At 38.0% G+C, this 20,951-nt stretch overlaps 1 protein-coding gene across 2 annotated transcripts in view; it reads left to right on the top strand.

Moving 5' to 3' along the window:
• The window catches only part of LOC131241310 (switch 2), a 40,897-nt gene that overhangs the window by 8,980 nt on the left and 10,966 nt on the right, over positions 1 to 20,951 (top strand). The window contains exons 2-7 of one of the 2 annotated variants that reach the window (XM_058240105.1): positions 11,351 to 11,457; positions 12,507 to 13,434; positions 13,788 to 14,035; positions 18,513 to 18,639; positions 18,712 to 18,987; positions 19,093 to 19,408. In XM_058240105.1, the coding sequence (XP_058096088.1) occupies positions 11,351 to 11,457; positions 12,507 to 13,434; positions 13,788 to 14,035; positions 18,513 to 18,639; positions 18,712 to 18,987; positions 19,093 to 19,408 (2,002 nt within the window). Of the gene's footprint in view, positions 1 to 11,350; positions 11,458 to 12,506; positions 13,435 to 13,787; positions 14,036 to 18,512; positions 18,640 to 18,711; positions 18,988 to 19,092; positions 19,409 to 20,951 lie in introns of those variants that run through there. The other variant, XM_058240114.1, reaches the window with a different exon arrangement.

Raw genomic sequence — 20,951 nt, 5'->3', positions numbered from 1 at the left:
GGTGCTTAAATCATTTTGTGTGAATCGTTGTGAATGGACCTAGTTGGAATGTAAAATGAATATTAATTTTGCCTTTGAATAATCGTATAATGGAATGAGTTAAGTACACAGTGTATGAGTTGCGACTCGAAACTCGAGTATGAAGGTGTATACTTTGTACTCGAAATTTGGGGCGCGATATAGGATATCTGGAGAAATGATTCTTTGGATGGGCAATCAAGTGTGGGACCTACATGATGGCTGGTCTTAATCGATGATTAGATCATTTGCAATATGGTCCATTCATTCCCCTAACCACTCAATGGACGGTTAAGATCATATGATAAAAGTTATTTTTGGATACTGACAAGCAATCAAAAGTGGGGCCACATGATGGATAGTGTAGATTAATGATCATACTGTTTGTAATATGATCAATATGGACTGTCCATTTCCTTAACCATTGAATGGATGGTTACGGTCATGCGACGAAGGATCATCCAATAACAGTGTTTATTTATATATATATATATATATATATATATATATATATAAAATGATGGGCAATCAATGGTGAAATCCACTTGATGGATGGTCTAGGTCATTGTTTGGACCTTTTGTTGTATGATCAATATGGGCTGTCCATTTCCTTAACCATTGAATGGACGGTTAGGATCATCCAATAGAAGTGATGTTTCACAATGATGGATGATTAAGGGTCGGATCTGGATCCATATTATAGATGGTCTAGATCTCACCATAGTATTATTAATATGGATCATCCATTTCCTTTGGCATTGTGGATCATCTAACAAAAGTGTGTTTTTAAGAGAGATGGGCAATGGAGAGTGGGACTAGGAGTCTAGGACTCTCATGGTGGGTGGTCAATATCAACAATTGAACCTTTAGTAGCATGATCAATACCACTCGTAATTTCCAACTTAGCCTTGAACCAAACACAAGAGTACAAGTTTTGGGAATCATGATCGCCTATCCTAGGATATTATCCTAACACAATTATTAGGTGTGTCGATGGGTTGAGCTTCTGGGCTTGGGCTGGAGTATCATGCTCGAGGGCCAGGCTCATGCTTCAAAATCAAGCCCATTGCAGAATTAGGCTAGGCTTGGATGTAGATATCTGAAAGCTTGGCCCAACCTCTCTCTCTCTCTCTGGCACCAGCGTCACGCCCCTCCCTACGCATCTCTCTCACAGCAGCAACAGTGGTGCGCCTGCCACTTCCTCTGTCTCTCTCTCTCTCTCCTCTGGTAGCAACGGAGCTGTCTCTCCCTCCCTCTGGCAGTGGCGCCTAATAATTACCCTAAAACCCTGGATGGGATTGCCTGCGGAAGGCTTTCGTAGGAATTTCCTTCGCTAGGAAGCTAGGTGGGCCCATCGTGATGTTTGTGATAAATCCACCCCGTCCATATGTTTTGGTAGCTCTTTTTAGGACGTGAGATAAAAAATGAGGTGGATCCAAAACTCAAGGAGGCTACATGATAGGGAAAAGTGGGGAAAGAAATGCCTACTATTGGGACCTTCCTAGGGTCCACCTTGATGTTTATATGCCATCCAAACTGTTTATAAGGTCATCCCCATTGGGATGAACTGAAAAAACAAAAAACTTAGCCTGATACAAAACTTTTGTGGCCATATGAATGCTTCAACGATGTTCGTTCAATCTCCATTGTTTCCTCTCGCGAGGCCCACTTGAGTTTTGGATTCGCTCCTTTTTATCTCATGTCCTAAAATGATATGGAAAATTGGATGGATGGGGTGGATTTCTCACAAGCATCACGGAGGGCCCCACTTAACTTCCCGGGGTAGTCACTTCTTGCTAAAGCAATGTCCCAAAACCCTAGCCATATGAGTGGATTCCATACCGTTTACAACGGACGTGATTGTGTACTGAGTAAAAGTATGTGGGGCCCAATGTGTTGTATCTTATCTTCACTGTCTATCTGTTTTACCAAATCATTGTAGGGGGCACGATCCCAAAATTGATGTGTATCCAAATCTCAAGTGGGCCACAATAGACAAAACAATGGGGATAATGACAACCATTGTTGAAACCTTCCTGGGGCCCATAGTGATGTTTATTTTTAATCCAACCTATTCATAAGGTCACATAGACATGGATGAAGGGAAAATACAAAGATCAGCTTCATCCAAAAATTTTGTCGCCCCCAAGAACTGTTCAACAGTAAATGTTCAATTCACAATGTTTACTGTGTTGTGGTCTGCTGGATCTTTGGATATGATTCAATTTTGGCCTCTTGCCCTAACATTAGATGTTAAAATATATGGATGGTGTGGATAAGACACATACATCATGGTGGGCCCCACTAAGTTTACTCAATACGTTGTAGCGTAATGAGTTACTCAGTACGCAATCCTCTTCCCTTTACAACACCAGTTGTTGGGAGGCTGATTGCTAGCGTACTGAGTAAATTGTGTGGGCCCATGGTGATGTATCTTATTCACGCCATCCATCCATTGTTATAGCTCATTTTAGTTCATGAGCCCAAAACTGAAGCATATCTATGGCTTAAATGGGCCACACCACAAGAAACAATGGGGATAATTACGTCCACCGTTGAAACCTTCCTAGCACCCACAACAATGTTTAGTTGTCATCCAACCTCTTCATAAGGCTACAAAGACATGGATGAAGGGGAAGAACAATTATCAGTTTGATCCAAAACTTTTGTGGCCCCCAAAAAGTTTTCAATGATATGAATTCAATTCCCATTGTTTCCTTTGGTGTGGTCCATTTGAGCTTTGGATATACTTTGGTTTTTGTCACGTGCCCTAAAATGTTATGGAAAAACGGATGGATGATGTGGATGAGATACATACCTCACCATGGGCCCCACAGAGTGTACTCAAGTAAACAATGGTAGGCCACATGTGTCAGCCGAAATCTCCGTTCCTGCACTCGGGCTTGGGCTGGACTATGACCGGGCCCTGTTATATAGTCTGGGCTGGGCTCGGGCTGGACTATTTCGGCCCATCACGGGCTTAGTTCAGATTTGGACCTACAGTCAAATTTGCGGGCCAGGTTTGACGGAGGTTGGCTTGGCCCTAACCTGGCCCATTGACAATCCTAACAATTATGATAATTCCCAACAATTAAAATACTTAGGTATTGCAATAACCCAATCATTGAAATATCTAGGTCATCCGTATTCCCAAAATCCAAACCACTTCTATGCCCTGTTTGTTTAAGATGAAAAAGTAGGAATTCTATGGAAAAAAAATGTTTTTTTTACTGATTTGACATTTTCCTTTGTTTGGGAAACAAAGAAAGGGAGGGAAACTGATTTCATTTTCCTAAAAAACCGAGTAATATAATTTAACCTATTAAATGTATATTTCCTTAGTTGGTGGGTACTTATTTAATTGGTGAACGATACTTTATTCCCCACCTAGTACCTACACCTTGGGTACCCTCATTTCATCCTCATTAGCCCCCCCCCCCCCCCCCCCCCCCCCCCCCCCCCAAATCGCAGCAAACGAGAGACTTTCACTTTTCATTTCTTTCTACCATTTCAATGTTGTTAGTAAGCTTTCTACCCTAGCTACTTCCATGGAAGATCACCTTTGACTCTTCTCACTTGCTGGTTTTAAAGCCATTTCAATGTTGTTAGTAAGCTTTCTACCCTAGCAACTTTGGATGGATTAATAGTGAAAAACTCTATCCTTCTGGCTACCATTTAAAAATTTCTGCAAGTTGATTCTTCCTCCTTTGCATCTTCATCGGGGATGTAAAATAACCAAACAACCTATAAACTAGGCTTAGAAAAAAAAATCCCTTTTGCAGAGTATGTTACCTATATGGGTTTGTAGAGCATGAAAACCCCTTCGACAAAGAGATCTTTTAGACAGGATCCTTCTGAAGGTGGAAGTTTCTCCTCCACATTTTCGGATGTAATCAACAACCATTGTTACCATTAACCACCTAAATCATACCCATTTTCAAATGCAAACATAACTTGAGATCAATATGTGAAAAACTAAAATTTAACCTTTAAATTAACAAATGAACACTTGTTATTTGGGGTGGATTGATGAAGGTAGAAGCTCTAATGGCTTTATCACATGATTGGAAAGAAAAGCCCCTTTTTTCATGGGTACTGTTTTCCATCTCTTAGAAAAGAGGTTTGGGGGGGGGGGGGGGGGGGGGGTTTATTTCCTCCTTGTATACCATATGGTCTATTTCTTACAAGTCTCCCTTCCATGGGTATTTGTTTGGTTTGGGTGAAGAACCCCCTTTTTTTAGGAGACAAGATTGACAAGTAAGAGTGGGGGTTCTTTCCTCCTTGTATACCATATGGTCTATTTCTTACAAGTCTCCCTTCCATGGGTATTTGTTTGGTTTGGGTGAAGAACCCCCTTTTTTTAAGGAGACAAGATTGACAAGTAAGATATGATGAAACGAAGGAGGGTTAACATAGCTTGTTTTTAGGAGACAAAGGGGCCAACACTAGAGAAATTGATGGATATAAACTTTGGTATATACAAAAGGACAACAATAGAAATGGGTGGGGATAGGGGTAGATAACGATTTAAAGGATAAAGTTGTAGATGTTAAGAGAGTAAGTGATAGGATTTTATTAATAGAACTTGTGTTAGGAGATGAGATAATCAATGTTATTAGTACATATGCACAACAAGTAGGGTTAGAGGATAGAATTAAGAGACAATTCTTGGAGGATATGGATGGACTAATGCAATAAATTCGTAACGGAGAGAGGATATTTGTAGGAGGAGAACTAAATGGTCATGTAGGAAAAGAAGGTAGAGGATATGGGAGGGTACATGGAGGATATGGTTTTGGGAGAAGAATGAGATGGGGGAAGCCGTCCTTGATTTTGCTATGGCATACAATCTAGATCCAGCAAATACATAATTTAAAAAGAGATGAACATTTAATTACTTTCAAAAGTGTATCACATACAACCCTTTCTTTTTAGTTAGGAAGACAAAACGATCAATCTGTAAGGACTCTAAGGTTATACCAAGAGAGAGTTTGACTGCACAATGTAGGTTAATGGTTATGAATGTTTACACTAAAAGATGGAAGACAAGGAATGAAATTAATTGGTGTTAAAAAACTAGGTGGTGGAATTTAAAAGGATAGAAAATAATGTTATTCAAAAACAAATTGATGGAACAAGTGGAATGTTGAGGAAGAAGTAAATGTCATGTGGAATGAGATAGTTATGCATTTGGAAAGTGACAAAAGATGTTTTAGGAGTATCTAGGGGGAGAAGCCAATCATATAAAGAAACTTGTTGGTGGAATGACGATGTACAAAAAGCTATTAACGAGAAACGTTCATGTTCCAAAGTCTGGCAAGGGATAGAAACAATGAAAATCTTAAATAATATAGAAATGCGAAAAAAGATTGCTAAGAAAGAGGTAAATGAGGCTAAACTTGAGGCTTATGATAATCTTTACAATAGATACTGCATTCATATTAGGACCTTTATTATGTTAGATGCATTAAGATCTATGAGCAGAGGATATTAGTTACGGGCAATGTTCAAAGTATCGGTATTGCTGGCCAAGGATATAGAAATAATATTGATATTGCTGATAATATCGCTGATAACCAGAAATGCGAGGAAACATGGGAAAAACGGTGGAATTTTCAACGAAACTTCAAGAGATGTTAAAATGTACATATTTGTATATTTTGAAAAAAAAAATTGCAAAAAGAATGCATACATAACAAGTTTCCATTTAATGGGGCCTTAAAAGCATGTGTTGTTGTAAGAAATCAGTCCAACCATCCCATCCAACCTACGTAACCATCCAACATTTCATCCAAACATCCCTTGATATTGCAAAATATCAACAACACATGATATTTCACCAAGAAATCATCAACAATTGGAAAGGAAATGAAAGATTGTGGTTTCAATATTGCGCATGTTGCGATATCGATAATATCGAGATATTATTAATATTATCAATGACAAATTGAACACTACATACAACTATGTGCCCATGAAAAAAAATTGAAATAAATTTTTTTCTAATAAACAAAATTCTGATGATATCAATATGTTGGCGATATTATTGAAATATTGTTGGTACACTTATGATACAAGCATTACCTAGAATTTACATAGTCGAAAATATTAACAATACATTAGCGATATTGATGCATTGGCAATACAAGCGACACCTAGAATTTACGTAGTTGAAAATATTGACGATTACATTAGCAATATTAATACGTTGGTGATACTTAGCAATACATTGCTAATACCTTGAATTTCTGATACTACCAACGTTATTGGTATCGCTACCAGTGTTATCGGTATCGTTGAGCTGGAGATAAAGATAATATCAAAGATATTTCGATAATATCGAAGATAATTCGAACGCTGGTTACGGGCAATGCGGTTTTTATAGGTGGAGAAGCTATTTTTAGAACTTGTTAAATCGCAATCACTTTGATATGGTAGGGATAGAAGGAAAACAATAAACTCATGATGTTGGAGTCCATAGATACTGCGGATTTGAAGAACTGTGCTAGTTAGGAGTGGGTTGGTAGAACTTGAAGGCTCTAGAAGGGCAAGGGGAAGGCTTGGAAGGATGAAGGTGGAGGTAGTAAGAATAGACTTGATGGCGTGTTTCAGTATCTTGTGATATCACCGATATAACCCACGATATATCTGTTATCCTAGCTGGGCGATACAAAACCTAGCTTTAATATAAACTTTTCAAGGTATTATGTAATAAATTGCACGATATCCCGATATTGTTCGATATATCCACACACCCCATTTATAAAATTTCAATGCATCGTACGATATTTCGATATCGAGCGCGATATCAAAAGGGATAAAAGGAAACTGATGCTGTTTTGTCTAAAAAATCCTTAAAAACTTCACAAAAATCGATTTTTTTTTTCGCAACAAAATAAATAAAAAAATCTTCCTTGTGCATTATAAGGTGACTTCAACTAGTCAACTCTAGTTTGTTTGAAGAAAATCTTCAAATTTTTTTTTCTGAAATCGCAATTGAAAGCTTCCCGGAGCTAGATAATAAAAGGTGGGTATTTTTTTAGTTTGATTCGTTTCTTTTCATTTTTATATGTTGTAACTTGTAAATAGTGTCAAATGGTAAGAAATCCATGATTCTTCATGTTCTGCATGAAAAATTATGGATTTGGAACTTTGATTTCGAGATTTGGAGGAAATGGTTTGAGTTGTGGAAAATTGGGGGATAATTGAAAATTTCCAAAATTTCCTCAAATCGGTTGTAATCTTAGTGTCCAAACACGAAATCAAACATATATATAACAAAAGAATAAATTTTTAATTAAAAAATTGTTGTTATTATTATTATTATTTCAAAATCCACAAGTATATTTCTAGTTTTCTACTTATTGTTTTTTTGCTTTTAAATGTAATACTCGTGTTTCCATACATGTCTTTTTTTTTTTTTTTTGTTTCCTCTAGTTGGCTTGTCATTTTTCCTTTCTTTTAATTAAAAAATTGTTATTATTATTATTATTAGTTTTCAAAATCCATAAGTATATTTCTAGTTTTCTACTTATTTTTTTTTGCTTTTAAATGTAATACTCGTGTTTCCATACATGTCTTTTTTTTTTTTTGTTTCCTCTAGTTGGCTTGTCATTTTTCCTTTCTTAATAAAATTCTCCACTTATCAAGAAAAAAATCAATTTCCCAAAGAATTCAACATGCATAATATAAGTCAACAATTGAAATAAAAAAGAGTGATATGAAGAGAAGACTCTTCCACTCAATGATTTCTTTCTCTTGTCCGAGAAACAGAATCAATATGCTCTTGCTTTGTTCGATCTATAGAAGGGGAGGAAAATGAGTTTTCTTTAGTATGAAGGGTTGATAGACCATGGAAAAGAACACATAATTTCATTTAGGGTTGTCTGGATTACCAATTACCACAACAATGTAAAGGAAAAGTGCAATGATTACAAATTCCTTTACTTGTCTCCTGACAAATCTGCATTTGAATGCCAATTCATGTGTTAGGTTTATTGGTGCTAAAATCGTAATGGTGGCATTTTGATGGGGACATCACGCGCACATGCGCACTCACGCCCCCCTACGCACGTACGTACGTAGAAGGAGGACCCCACCATTGATCTGGCTCGATGACGACGTCCAGGGAGGACCTCCTAGCTAGAAGTTAAGTTTTGGTTCAGAAAAGTGGCCCGATAGTCAAGAAAAGCCCACCATGGGATCTCATGATCGTGACCCACTCGTTAGATTGATTTTATATTTTAGGTTTTGCATATTGTTATTATTTAGAACATTGTGAACGCTTTAGATTTCTCTGTTTGGTTTTTATTTTAGTTTACTTCATCGCCAAGTAATAGGTTGCGCACATTGTGCGAGTTTTGGGATATAGGATTTTCCCTATATATAGGCACCCCTTGTAGTTCTTTTGATTCATTGAAGTTAATAAAAAATTCCTGCTTTATTTTTCTGCTCTCTTCGTGAGTTGTGGAAGAATTCAAAAGTGGGTGCGAAGCCCTCCCTTTTCGAAGGGCTAACTACCGTGGTGCGAAGCCACATCGATTCCAATTCACCCCCATCTTCCATCATCTTTTTTTTTTCATCTTCCCCCACCATCCATACTTCAAATTTGTTCTTTTGTTGCATCAGATTTCTTCATTATAGCTGGTTTCCAGATTTCAGCCCGCAGGCGAGCTGAAACTTCGGCGGAGCACCACGCACAAATCGTACATCGGATCGAGCTGAGATTTGGGGGTTTTGGAGTCCATCCCTGGCCGACCAGGGCCAAGGTGACCTTTTTCTGAATAGTGGGCCTCACACACGTGCAGCCGAGATCACACGCACGTCCGTCTAGGCCATTGTTGCTGTCCACACACGGGATCATCTTTTGGCTCAGGTTTTTATCCTCTTTTATCCTCTCATAGCTGTTTTTCATGAATCCTAACCCTAGATTACATGATCCCTAATTGATTTGCCCATTTTTATCACCTTAGGGTTCCTTGAATTGAAATTAGGGAATCCCTTGGATTAGGGACTGATTTTTATGCATGAGTAGTTGATTTTATTTCCCTTTGAAATCGTTTGGTTTATAATTTTTATTGGTCCAGTCCTAGCCTATGTCGGCTTGGACCCGCATAGATTCCCCTTTTTAATTGAATGTTTGAATTTTCATGTGGGACGTGGAATTTGTGTGATTGTTTCTGAATTGGTAGGATCTAAGCCTGAAATCTTGCATATCATATTTAATTTTCCATGTCATGCATCACATTTTTTCCCAGTACTTTAATGTCAAATCATCACATCCACACACTGATGTTACTGTTTTGATTTGAGATTTCCACGGTAATGCCATCAAAGTGCAATGATTACAAATTCCTCTACCTGTCTCTTGAAAACACTTGCATTTGACCGACAATTCCCCGTGTTTGGTTTGACAATGGTAAAATCGTAATGATGACATTTTTCCTTTACATTACTATGGTAATTGGTAATTCAAACAGGCCTAGTCAAGGCTTCATTGGAAGCTTGGCTTGGCACCTTCGTTCTCTCACTCAAAGAAGATATTGTTTTGAATTTGTCTTTTGTACCTTGTTCTATTTGCAATAAGCAAGGTAACAAACTTTTAGGGACAAAACATAGAATTTGGAAGGCAATAATGAAATAGAAAGTGCCACATGTGCTCATGGTTGTTTTTTAAGAAGCTGTTTCAAGTTGTTAGTGGTGAGGATCTTTGTTGCTCAAAGGAGGTCACCTGAAGCCTTCACCACAATTAGAAGGCAATCGAAGGTGAGTGCCTGGTGAATTTCCTTAACAAGCTAAAATTCGACAATAGCTCTAAGAGTACGCTATATTTGGCAAGCGTTGGAGGCGTTATTTGAAATCAATTAGTTGAGGAAGCCAACATGTTCCGGTTGCCCTCTTGGGATTTCGCGTTTAGCTGAGGTTTCATTTCTTCAGGATTTAAAGCTCTTTCATGATTGATTTCTGGGCCTACTTATTGTTGAATGAGATTGTAGCTATTGACTCCAAGTACTTACATGGTTTGCTTTTGGTTCCACAATTGCACTTATTGGTGCCACTCTGGGACATGAATCTTGTTCTTGCTCTCTCAACTGAGACTGCTTTTGTAGGACCAATTACCTGAACTCAGTCTTTTACAAATACTATGTATTTATTTATTATGTTTCTTTCTCTTTAATTTGTTCAAAGTTGATTATAAACACAACTACATAAATTAGTTTTATATTGATAAAGTATCGAGTCATATGGTTTTTGTAATGTCCACCACTTCAGTAAACTATTTCCAACATATCATCAGGCTCAAACACATAGAGGCCTATGTGCTTGACCATCTAGATTTTTCCAGCAGATATGATGTCTCTTGGATTGGATATAACCCAAAAGTCTCACCAGTCAATGACAAGCCCAATCAGTTGTCTACATTTCAGTTTTTACTAATTAACGGCATGGAAATTTCCTACTGATTTGTCAGTTACAATCTTTGCATTGATGCAGTTATTTTATTGCAACGCATCTACGAGACAAAACAACAGTTGGATGGTCCAGATTGATGGGCACATATGTGAATATTGGGGTACAGATGGGCATGTAATATGCTTTGGTGTTGCAAACCACCACCGTGCTATTATTTCTCAAAGGCTGAATTCAACCATCCAACTGATACGCTCTCTGTTGACTGAACTGCCACTCAGAATTTCCACTGGTTGGGTTGTCCCATGTGTTTGATCAATGGCACGTAACTTTTTGTTTTGTTAGGGGCATCTCTTTGTTATGAACTTTGGACTTATCTTATGGAAGAGGGGAACTGTATATTTGACTCTTAGGAAGAGGGGCATCTTTTTTTGAAATCCGAACATTATTTTATGTATATGCTACCTGGCCCCATGCTCACACATTGATTTCTTTTGGAATAGCCACTTTCCTTATCTCCTGTGATGGATTCCTCTCAGTTCCCATGGGTGCTTGTTGGGACATTGTTTGCAATATGGTTAGATAGTTTCGAGCTTGTTACCAATAGTGAAAAAGATAGTTTCAAGCTTGTTGGCCGGTATAGGGAGAACAATGTTTCCACTATGAAGTTCAGTTCTTCATGATGTGAAGTTGAACTATTTCTTTTCAAGCTTGTCATTTTCTATACTGCAAACAACATCATCGAAGTCCAAGATTTTGTTAAAGTCAAGGTTTGTGAACATCTCCATGGGATCTAAATGTGGCATTCTAATCTTGATAGCATTATTGTAACTTGTCGTCTGTGAGACTGTTGTTGTGAGGGAACTCAAAGAATTAAGTTGTGACTTGTGAGAATGTTTTGGTACATGTACTCTTATTGCAGGTCCCTGCATCAATTAATTGTAGGCTCCTTGAACATCAAAGAATAGGAGTCAAGTTCTTGTATAATTTGTACAAAAAGAACCATGGGGGAGTTCTTGGAGACGACATGTGAGTACTATATCACTTTTCTTTTAGTTTTGTATCTTTTTAACGATCTTATCCAGCTTCATGTTTTTTTTTTTTTTTTTGTCCTGTTTTATATTTCTTTTAAGCAATGCCAACATGATAATCAATGGACAATTTTCCAAGTTTTCTTTGGGATATCATATTCTATTAGAACACGAGGTGATTGTAACAGGATTTGCAATTCGTTCTCTTCTTGACCAAACATGGTACGTTTTTCCACTTTGTTTCTAAATATCACAAAGTATTGTTGTAGTGCATGGCAAGGGACGAATGATCCAATCAAGGTATTCCATAACAGTAATGGTGGTCATAACTGCCACCACTGTTACCGTCACGATACGTGTTGTAACAGCTGTTATGGCTTTTTTTTTTTCTTTCAAAAATTTAAAACCTGTTTTGATCATGTAACAGAATGGTATGGGCCTTTTTACTATAATGGCCGTTACGGCCCAATAACCCGCAAAGGTTACCACTGTTACTGTTAACTGTTTTTTAATAACTTGGATCCAATCTCCAATGGATGGATTCAGTCTTCAGTTTGAAATGGTTACTGTTGCCAATTACTGTTGTCATGTACTCTGGAAGGTGTGAATATCTGAGACGAGATTGCTATGTTGGTGATGTTGGGGGAGTCATGCAGGTTGCATTAGTGATGTTGCTAACGTCCTTGAAGGTGGGGATGCTAGCATTCCCCTCAAAAAATATATTCCACGTTTAAAAAAAAAAAAATTTATTTCTATATATATATATATATATATATATATATATATATATATATATATATATATTTGAGTTGTGTTAATGTGAAGCTGGCACCTCTTGCAGGTTTAGCTTAAGTAAATCAGTACTCTGCAGACCTATGCGGAGATATTTCTGCTGATAGACTTTTATTTTGTAATCTTTACTTTTCTAGGATTTTTAATTGCTAATCTTTCATTTTTAAGTCAAAAGACCAATATAATCAGCCTTCATGGTGGCATGCATATTGAGTCTATGCCTTTTTTTTTTGAAAAAAAAAATATCTTGAGCAGGGGTCTAGGGAAGACCATTCAAACAATTGCTTTCCTGGCTGCTGTGTTAGGAAAAGAAGCGGAACATGGCGAGTCTAAGATGGTCAAGAGGGACCTTGTAGGCAAGAAGGGTCCCGTACTGATCGTTTGCCCTACTTCCGTTATTCACAATTGGGAGAATGAGTTTTCTGAATGGGGAACCCTCAATGTTGCTGTCTACCATGGACCAAACCGTGATCTGATTCTCGAGAAACTAGAAGCATGCAGTGTCATGATACTTATAACCAGTTTTGACACGTTCAGGATCCATGATGAAATCCTATCAGAGATTCAGTGGGATATTGTGATAGTTGATGAAGCACATAGATTAAAGAATGAAAAATCCAAACTATATAGAGCGTGCCTAAGAATCAAAACTCCCAAACGCTTTGGTCTTACAGGGACCATAATGCAGAATAAAATGATGGAGTTGTTTAATTTGTTTGATTGGGTTGCACCTGGATGCTTGGGGACGCGGGAGCATTTTCGGGACTTCTATGATGAACCACTGAAGCATGGACAAAGATCAAGTGCGCCTGAAAGATTTGTTCAGATTGCTGACAAGCGCAAGCGGCATCTGGTGGAGGTGCTCCGCATGTATCTGTTGAGAAGGACCAAAGAAGAAACTATTGGGCATCTCATGATGGGAAAAGAGGATAATGTTGTTTTCTGTGCGATGAGTGAGTTGCAAAAGCGTGTATACAGAAGGACATTAGGACTACCGGATATCCAATGTCTTATAAATAAGGACCTGCCTTGTAGCTGCGGAAGCCCTCTAACTCAGGCCGAGTGTTGCAACAGGACTGTCCCAAATGGGATCATATGGCCTTACCTTCACAGGGACAACCCTGAAGGGTGTGACTCATGCCCCTTCTGCGTTGTTCTTCCTTGCCTTGTGAAGCTTCAGCAGGTAATGTAACTTTGATTCTGTTCGGGGTGCATCTGGATGCTGAAGTTAATTGAATTGCACTAAGTAAGTTGAAACAAGAGGAAAGGAATAGATTGTGATGACTTTCCAGTATTCTCTGGGAGGAAGAGCCCTCAATTTGCAGATATATTCCTTTCATGTCCAACTTGCAAGTAACCAAACTGTAATTTGGATCCCAACTCCCTCAACATGAGCGCTGAGGAAGGTAACTACAAATTTGTAATTTCTCTTTCAGACTAATAATTGCAAGTCAATGTGATGGTGCATCCAAATGCATCCCCTTCATGTTTTACTTTTGTCTTTTACTTTGGCATTGAGTTTGATCTCTCTCTCAGATAAGTAATCACCTGGAGTTGATTAAGCCAAACCCTAAAGATGACATAGAGAAACAAAGGAAAGATGCAGAGTTTGCCTCTGCTGTCTTTGATACTGATATTGATTTGGTTGGTGGAAATACTCAAAGCGAGAGTTTCATGGACCTTAGCAAGGTGGAACATTGTGGGAAAATGCGAGCTTTGGAAAAGCTAATGTTATCATGGGTTTCAAAAGGCGACAAGATTCTTCTATTCAGCTTTTCTGTTAGGTGACTCCATTTCTAGAATTAGTCATATCCTCCACATCCATGTGTTATTTTCCAATTCAGACTAGTTTTTTCCTCAATAGTTTGATTAATTTTGGTAATTGGATTCAGATAGTCAGTTACATTGCACAATTTCACAGCACATCCATGGGGCCAATTTGTCTGAATGTTGCCTTTTGTTTTCATTGGCTAAGGATCTTAGACTTACTAACATTCATTAGTTTCTTTCTTGATGTTTACTTTATTTCTGGCAAGGGCATCCAAACCATGATGATGAGTGGCTTGGACCTTGTACATGGATACCATTTTTGTGCAGCAAGTACTCAGAATGTAAATCTGTGCAAGTTCACACTGCATTTTTTTTTTTTTAATTTTTAAAATTATTATTATCAATGAATGCTAAGCCGACACCAAGCTTGTACATCCATCACAGGGGTCAATGGTTCAATACCATTGATATCGAAGGCCCGCTGGATGCCCTTCCAATTTGGGAAAGTTCCAACCCTTCAATTGGTGGCCAACAAATAAAAAATTAACAGCTAAAAGTTTATAAGGCAAAAATAATCCACATTCAAGTGAAGAAAGCCAGAGTTTTGATGGATATGGTCTTCCAAACTGCGCACGGGCGCATCAGTGGCAGGTATGAAGGTTTTGGATCATGGAAGCATGGGTCCCTTTGTAGAAACTATAAACCTAAGTGTATGATGGAATCTCTTGGGCCGAGCATTGCATAATACCTACTTTTTGCCATGTATTCTATCCATGGTGAGGCATACAAGATGAATGGTCCAAATGGAGAGATTATGTCCAATCTTGATTTCTGAATGGTCATCCACGTATGCATTCTAAAGAGTAGTTTTAGAAATTCTGATTTTGGTTAGGACATCATAACAGTCCAGAACTAAACTTTACCTAACCAAGATTATTAAGGACAGGATTTCTAGGAAACTAACTTCTCCAGAAATCTGGTTTTCAAATCATGCATCGAAACTAGCTTTTGTAGTTCAACTTTGACAGAAGGTCCTTTGGTAACCAGGGTTTTGTGTATTGTATATAGGTGGTACTTTCAGCACCAGTTCATGAGGTGCAGATGGTCTTTTTTTTTTTTTTCCCGATTGTTCGTACTCTCTTGTTCTTTTGGGGGTTGTTGCTGTATGGGTGACTTTTGGTGCCATTATATGCATGCAGTGTTCGAAGTATCGGTATCGCTACAAGTTTCATTAGCCAGGGATACGAAAACAATATCGATATCGCCGATAATATCGCTGATAACCAGAAATGTGGGGAAACATGGGAAAAACGGTGGAATTTTCAGCAAAACTTCAGGATATGTTAAAATCATATTTAGAAATAACAAAATTGCAAAAAGAATGCATACATAACAAGTTTCCATTTAATGGGGCCTTAAAAGCATGTGATGTTGTGAGAAATCGGTCCAACCATCTTATCCAGCCTATTTAACCATCCAACCTTCTATCCAAACATCCATTGATATTGCAAAATATCAACAACACATGATATTTCACCAAGAAATCATCAACAATTGGAAATGAAACAAAAATTTGTGGTCTCAATATCACGAATGTTGCGATATTGATAATATCAAGATATTATCAATGACAAATTGAAAGCTACATACAACCACGTGCCCATTAAAAAAGTTTTGAAATAAAAATTTACTATTGAAATATTGTCAATACACTTATGATACAAGCATTACCTAGAATTTACATAGTAAAAAAATATTGGCGATACATTGGCGATATTGATGCATTGGCAATACAAGTGACACTTAGAATTTACATAGTTGAAAATATTGGCGATTACATTAGCGATATTGATACTTTAGCGATACTTAGCGATACATTGCTAATACTTAGAATTTCTAATACTATCAGCGTTATCGGTATCGCTACTAGTGTTATCGGTATCGCTGAGCTAGAGATAAAGATAATATTGGAGATATTTCGATAATATCGGAGATAATTTGAACACTGGATGCATGGTGTGCCGTAACGGCCGTTATGGGGTTGTAAAGGCCGCTGTGTAAAGGTAATGGTGGCAACCGTTACATGTTGGGTTGTAAAGGCCACAACGGCTGTTACGGAAAAGATGACACGTAAATGCCGTTTCAACCCCCGTAATGGCCCATTATGCCCCTCATAAAGGCCATAATGGTCCATGATGAGGCTGATACAGGTTTTTTGTTCAAAAAGGAAGAAGAAGACAGTAACGACCGTTACAACCCGTATCGCAAAGGTAACGGTGGTGGTCGTTACAGCCACTGTTACTGTTATGGAATACCTTGATTAGATGGGAGGAATAAGGGTTATTCTTTTGGGGGCTGTTGCTATATGGGTAACTCTTGATGCTGTTAGATGGGTGGAATAATGGTTAGCTGTACCCATACCTATTAAAAAAAAAGAGGTTAGCTGCATCCATTGGGAGCAGCGAATCTGATATAGTAACTTTTTAAAATCATTGGTGTTTTGAGGTTCTTTTCATCATGTTTACTTGGAAACCGTTGTAAGCGCTTTTGCCAAGGTGGAGTTTCCAGACCATTTTTGTGAATAGGGGTGTCAGTCCCTTTGTTCAGTTTCTCTGTTCATCATTTTTGGCTTTGCTGTATTTTCCATCTCTTCTTCATAGAACTTTCTACAAATATAAAAAGTGATTGACAAAGGGAGTCTTATATCTACTCTTGATCATACCATGTCATTTTTTAGTTTCAAAATTTGTCTAATTTTTCTTGTACAACTCGTTTATTGTGATGAGCGTTTGATTTGGGATCAACAGGGCTCATGCTGATTTTCTAATTGCTTAATATGTTAATTGTATAGTACTTCTAAACTATTAGCAATATATTTATGATGAATCGATATTGACAATCCAAATTTGAGAGAGGGTAGTAGTGTGTTGTTGTTTTTATGGTCCAGTAGGGCTCTTCACAAAGTGGTGGTGTTTAAATGGCTGGTGGGAAGGAATCGGTACCTTACTATTCATAATTTGCAAAAAAGATCCATAGTAATCCCAAACTGTTGTGCTGTGTATGAGAGTGGCGGAATCAGTGAACCACTTGTTCATCCATTGCTCTTTTGCAAGCAAGGTGTGGGAAAGGATTGTCATCAATGTTCTCCGTATTAGTATCGACGGATGTATCACACCCTTGGGATATGGAAACATATCAGGTATTGTACGGAAATATCAGATGTATTGCTTAATGTTTTGCTATTTTTGGGAAACATTGGGAATTGTTCGAATTTTTCAATGAAACTTTAGGGGATTTAAAAAAAGACATCAATACATGCTTAGAAATTAAAAGATCACAAAAAAGAAGTTCACATAATAGGTTTCCCTTTTATAGGGTCCGAAACTATGTGTTATCCGATAGAAGTGATGCAACTATATTCAAAATCAATTCATATAATTTATAAATCAAAGAAGACATGTATGAAAATACAAGCAATTTCCCTAATTTTCCCCAAATCCTCAAATCGAAGGTTGAAATCCATGATTGAGCATGCAAAACATGCAAAATCATGGATTTCTGTCTTATTTCTATTGATTCCAAGTGATTTACACCCAAACAAATGTATTAAAATAAAAAACTTGCTGTTTCAAAATTGGGCCAGCCCACTATCTGATATTGATTCTGCAAAAAAATCCGGTTTCGCCTCCAACTAACTGAAGGGACTAGGTCAGATTCTCCTAAGGGATTAGAAGTGGAAAAATTGAGAAAAAAAAAGTGAATTTATTAAGTTTTAAAAAGGGGAAGAAGGGTCGATATTATTGTTGTTATGGATAATATTGAAGATACGTTTGAATTTATCGTCGATACAACCTGATATATGTCAATGGTGTTTTGAAAATACTGCATTGTATCGATAATATCATTGATACAATGCAATATATCACAATACAATTGCCGTTACGCTGAAATGGACATATTTCAGAGGTGTTTCGTACGCTGTGGTGTGATATCGATAATATCAGCCGATATTATATTTACAGCAAACATCAATTGTCTTCTCCTTTGGATCTCCTTGGGTGATGCCGGGTTCTATGGTAGGACTCCTTGCTTGGCTGCAGGTGGTCTGAAGAAAAAAGGAGAGAGCAGTGTAAAAGATAGTAATGATGGTGATCTTTTTTTTTTTTTGGGGGGGGGGGGGGGGGGGGGGGGGGGGGGGGTGTGTTCTGAGCTGGATGTATATAAGAGGGCAGGGTGTGTGTTCTGAGCTGGATGTATATAAGAGGGCAAAATTGTACGAGGGTGGATTTCATGCATATCAAAGATCTCCGGCCTAAATGAGTGGTCGTTCCTAGCTGGATTGTAATTTCATTTTGGAGTTTGAGCTTTTTGGCTTGTTTAAATAAATAAATTATCAACTCTCTCAAAAAAGAAAAAAAAGAGGTCTTCTACCACAATGAGGTTTTTCTAAGCCTGTATTTTCTGTCCCTGAAGTTGAACTTCTGTTAACAGGATGCTGGACATACTGGAAAAGTTTCTTATCCGGAAAGGATACTGCTTTTCGAGACTCGATGGTGCGACCCCAATGAGTTCTCGCCAAACCCTTGTTGATGAATTTAACTCAAGTCCAAGCAAGCAGGTAAGCTTTTAGGTTAAACATCCAAGTAGAATTCATGGATTCAATCATTAGATGCATTTGTTTTTGGTTCAGGTGTTCCTCATCTCAACTCGAGCAGGTGGGCTTGGTCTTAATCTTGTCAGTGCAAACCGTGTTGTGATTTTTGATCCAAACTGGAATCCTGCACAAGACTTGCAAGCTCAGGACCGATCATTTCGCTATGGGCAGAAACGACATGTTATAGTCTTTCGCCTTCTTGCGGCCGGTTCCATTGAGGAGCTTGTATATTCCCGTCAGATATATAAACAACAGCTATCAAACATTGCTGTTTCAGGAAAAATGGAAAAACGTTACTTTGAAGGCGTCCAGGTATGGCAACTGACACTTCTTTTTATCTGATAGCCTTTGCCTATTTGCTTGTTTTCTTACTGCATTCTCTTTTTACAGTTGTAATTTCAACTAGCTCTTTTGTAGGACTGCAAGCAATTTCAAGGGGAACTTTTTGGAATTTGCAATTTATTCCGTGACCTCTCTGATAAGCTTTTTACTGGTGAGATCATTGAGTTGCATGAAAAACGTGGACTTGAGTGTAGGGATTCTCATGGCACAAAGGAGGATTCAACTGAACATGGGACGAATCCTATAAATAAAAACTTCCTCATCAGTCATAAATTTGTTGACTATCCTTTTCCAGAGAAAGCAAATGGAGCATTTTTGTCAGGGTCTGAAGATAGAAAATCTGGTGATGCGTTCATGGATAAGAAAGATCAACCAGTTCTCGAAGAAATGGGTAAGCTTATTCTATTTTGTGCCTTATTTTTATGGAAGAGCGAGTATCAATACTGAGTTGACTAGATTTCAGCTGAGTTTGATTCCATTATCAACATCAGTAAATTATTTCATAGTGGTTTTCTTTGACAAATGATATTAACATGTCATTACATGGATCACATTTATTCCATACACATTTAGGGGGTGTTTGGCGCATGGTATTAGATGGGCTTAGGTGGTTTGGAATTGCATCTGGTCCTGTGCCAATTCCACTCCATGTTTGGGAAGAATGGAAAAGCTTGGAAGTAGATTAGATGGAATTGCATTGGGTCCCGTGCCAATTTCACTCAATGTTAGCAAGTTGTGTAGGTCCCACCATGATGTGTGGGCTATATCCACACCGTCCACCCATTTTTCGAGATCATTTTAAAGCATGGGCCAAAAAATCAGATAGATCTAAAGCTCAAGTGGACCCCACCATAGAAAGCAACGGGGATTGAATACTTACCGTTGAAAACTTCTTTGGGGCCACAAAAGTTTTGGATTTGCCTCATTTTTAGGCCCATGCCATAAAATGAGGTTACAAAACAAATGAACGGTTTATATATAACACGTGTGCTATTATCAATAGTTTCAAATGATGGTGGGTATATCCATTCAATGTACCACTGTATTACAAACAAAGCATGGAATTAAGCTTATCCCATGGTAACAGGGAACAATCCCTGCCATGGGTAATAATTATGTTTTTTGAATACCATCCCACCTAATCCTTCCCAATGCCATGCCCCAAACACCCCCTTATGGCTTTGATATTGCATCATTTTCTTGGCTCCTCTTAAGGGTTGTTTGATATTTCATTTCTCCGGTAAATACAAATAAATAGTAAATAATTAATTTTTACTTCTGTTTGAAAGAAAAGGAGTATTTCCTCCTCGAAAAGTTTACCAACTTAAATTTCTGGGCCCCACCATATGTATGTGACATATCCAAGCCATTAATCTGTTTTGTTGGAACAATTTAGGGCATGAGCCCAAAAATGAGGCAGATCCAAAGCTCAAGTGGCCCGCACCACAGGAAACCGTGGTTGTAAAATGTCCACCGTTGAGAAGCTTTTTCTTCCTAGGGTCCACAAGATTATTTATTTATCATCTAATCCATTCATAAGATCACACATCCATTGACGAGGGGAAAACACAAATATAAGCTCAATCCAAAACTTCTAGGGTCCCCAAAACGTTTTTAATGGTAAGTGTTCAATTTTCAATGGCATGGTCCACTTGAGCTTTGGATCTGCCTCAATTTTGGGCTCATGCCCTAAAATCAGCCTGCAAAACAGATGGACGCCGTGGATAAGCCACATACATCACAATGGGGCCCACATGAAATTCATACCTTTCTCGATTTTAGTGTTCAAAAAGCAACCATTCAGCATCGGCATTGAAAAGGGTGCACGAATTATACTAGTAATTAATTATTACCTATTTACAGGTATTTACACCAGTGAATTAGAAAACAAACAGCCCCTTAGATGGCAATGGGCCGATGCTTCTTGTTTTGTC

The sequence above is a fragment of the Magnolia sinica genome, chromosome 1 (assembly GCF_029962835.1).
Source record: "Magnolia sinica isolate HGM2019 chromosome 1, MsV1, whole genome shotgun sequence".
NCBI classification, from domain to species: domain Eukaryota; kingdom Viridiplantae; phylum Streptophyta; class Magnoliopsida; order Magnoliales; family Magnoliaceae; genus Magnolia; species Magnolia sinica.
This window is presented reverse-complemented; position numbering and strand designations above follow the sequence as displayed.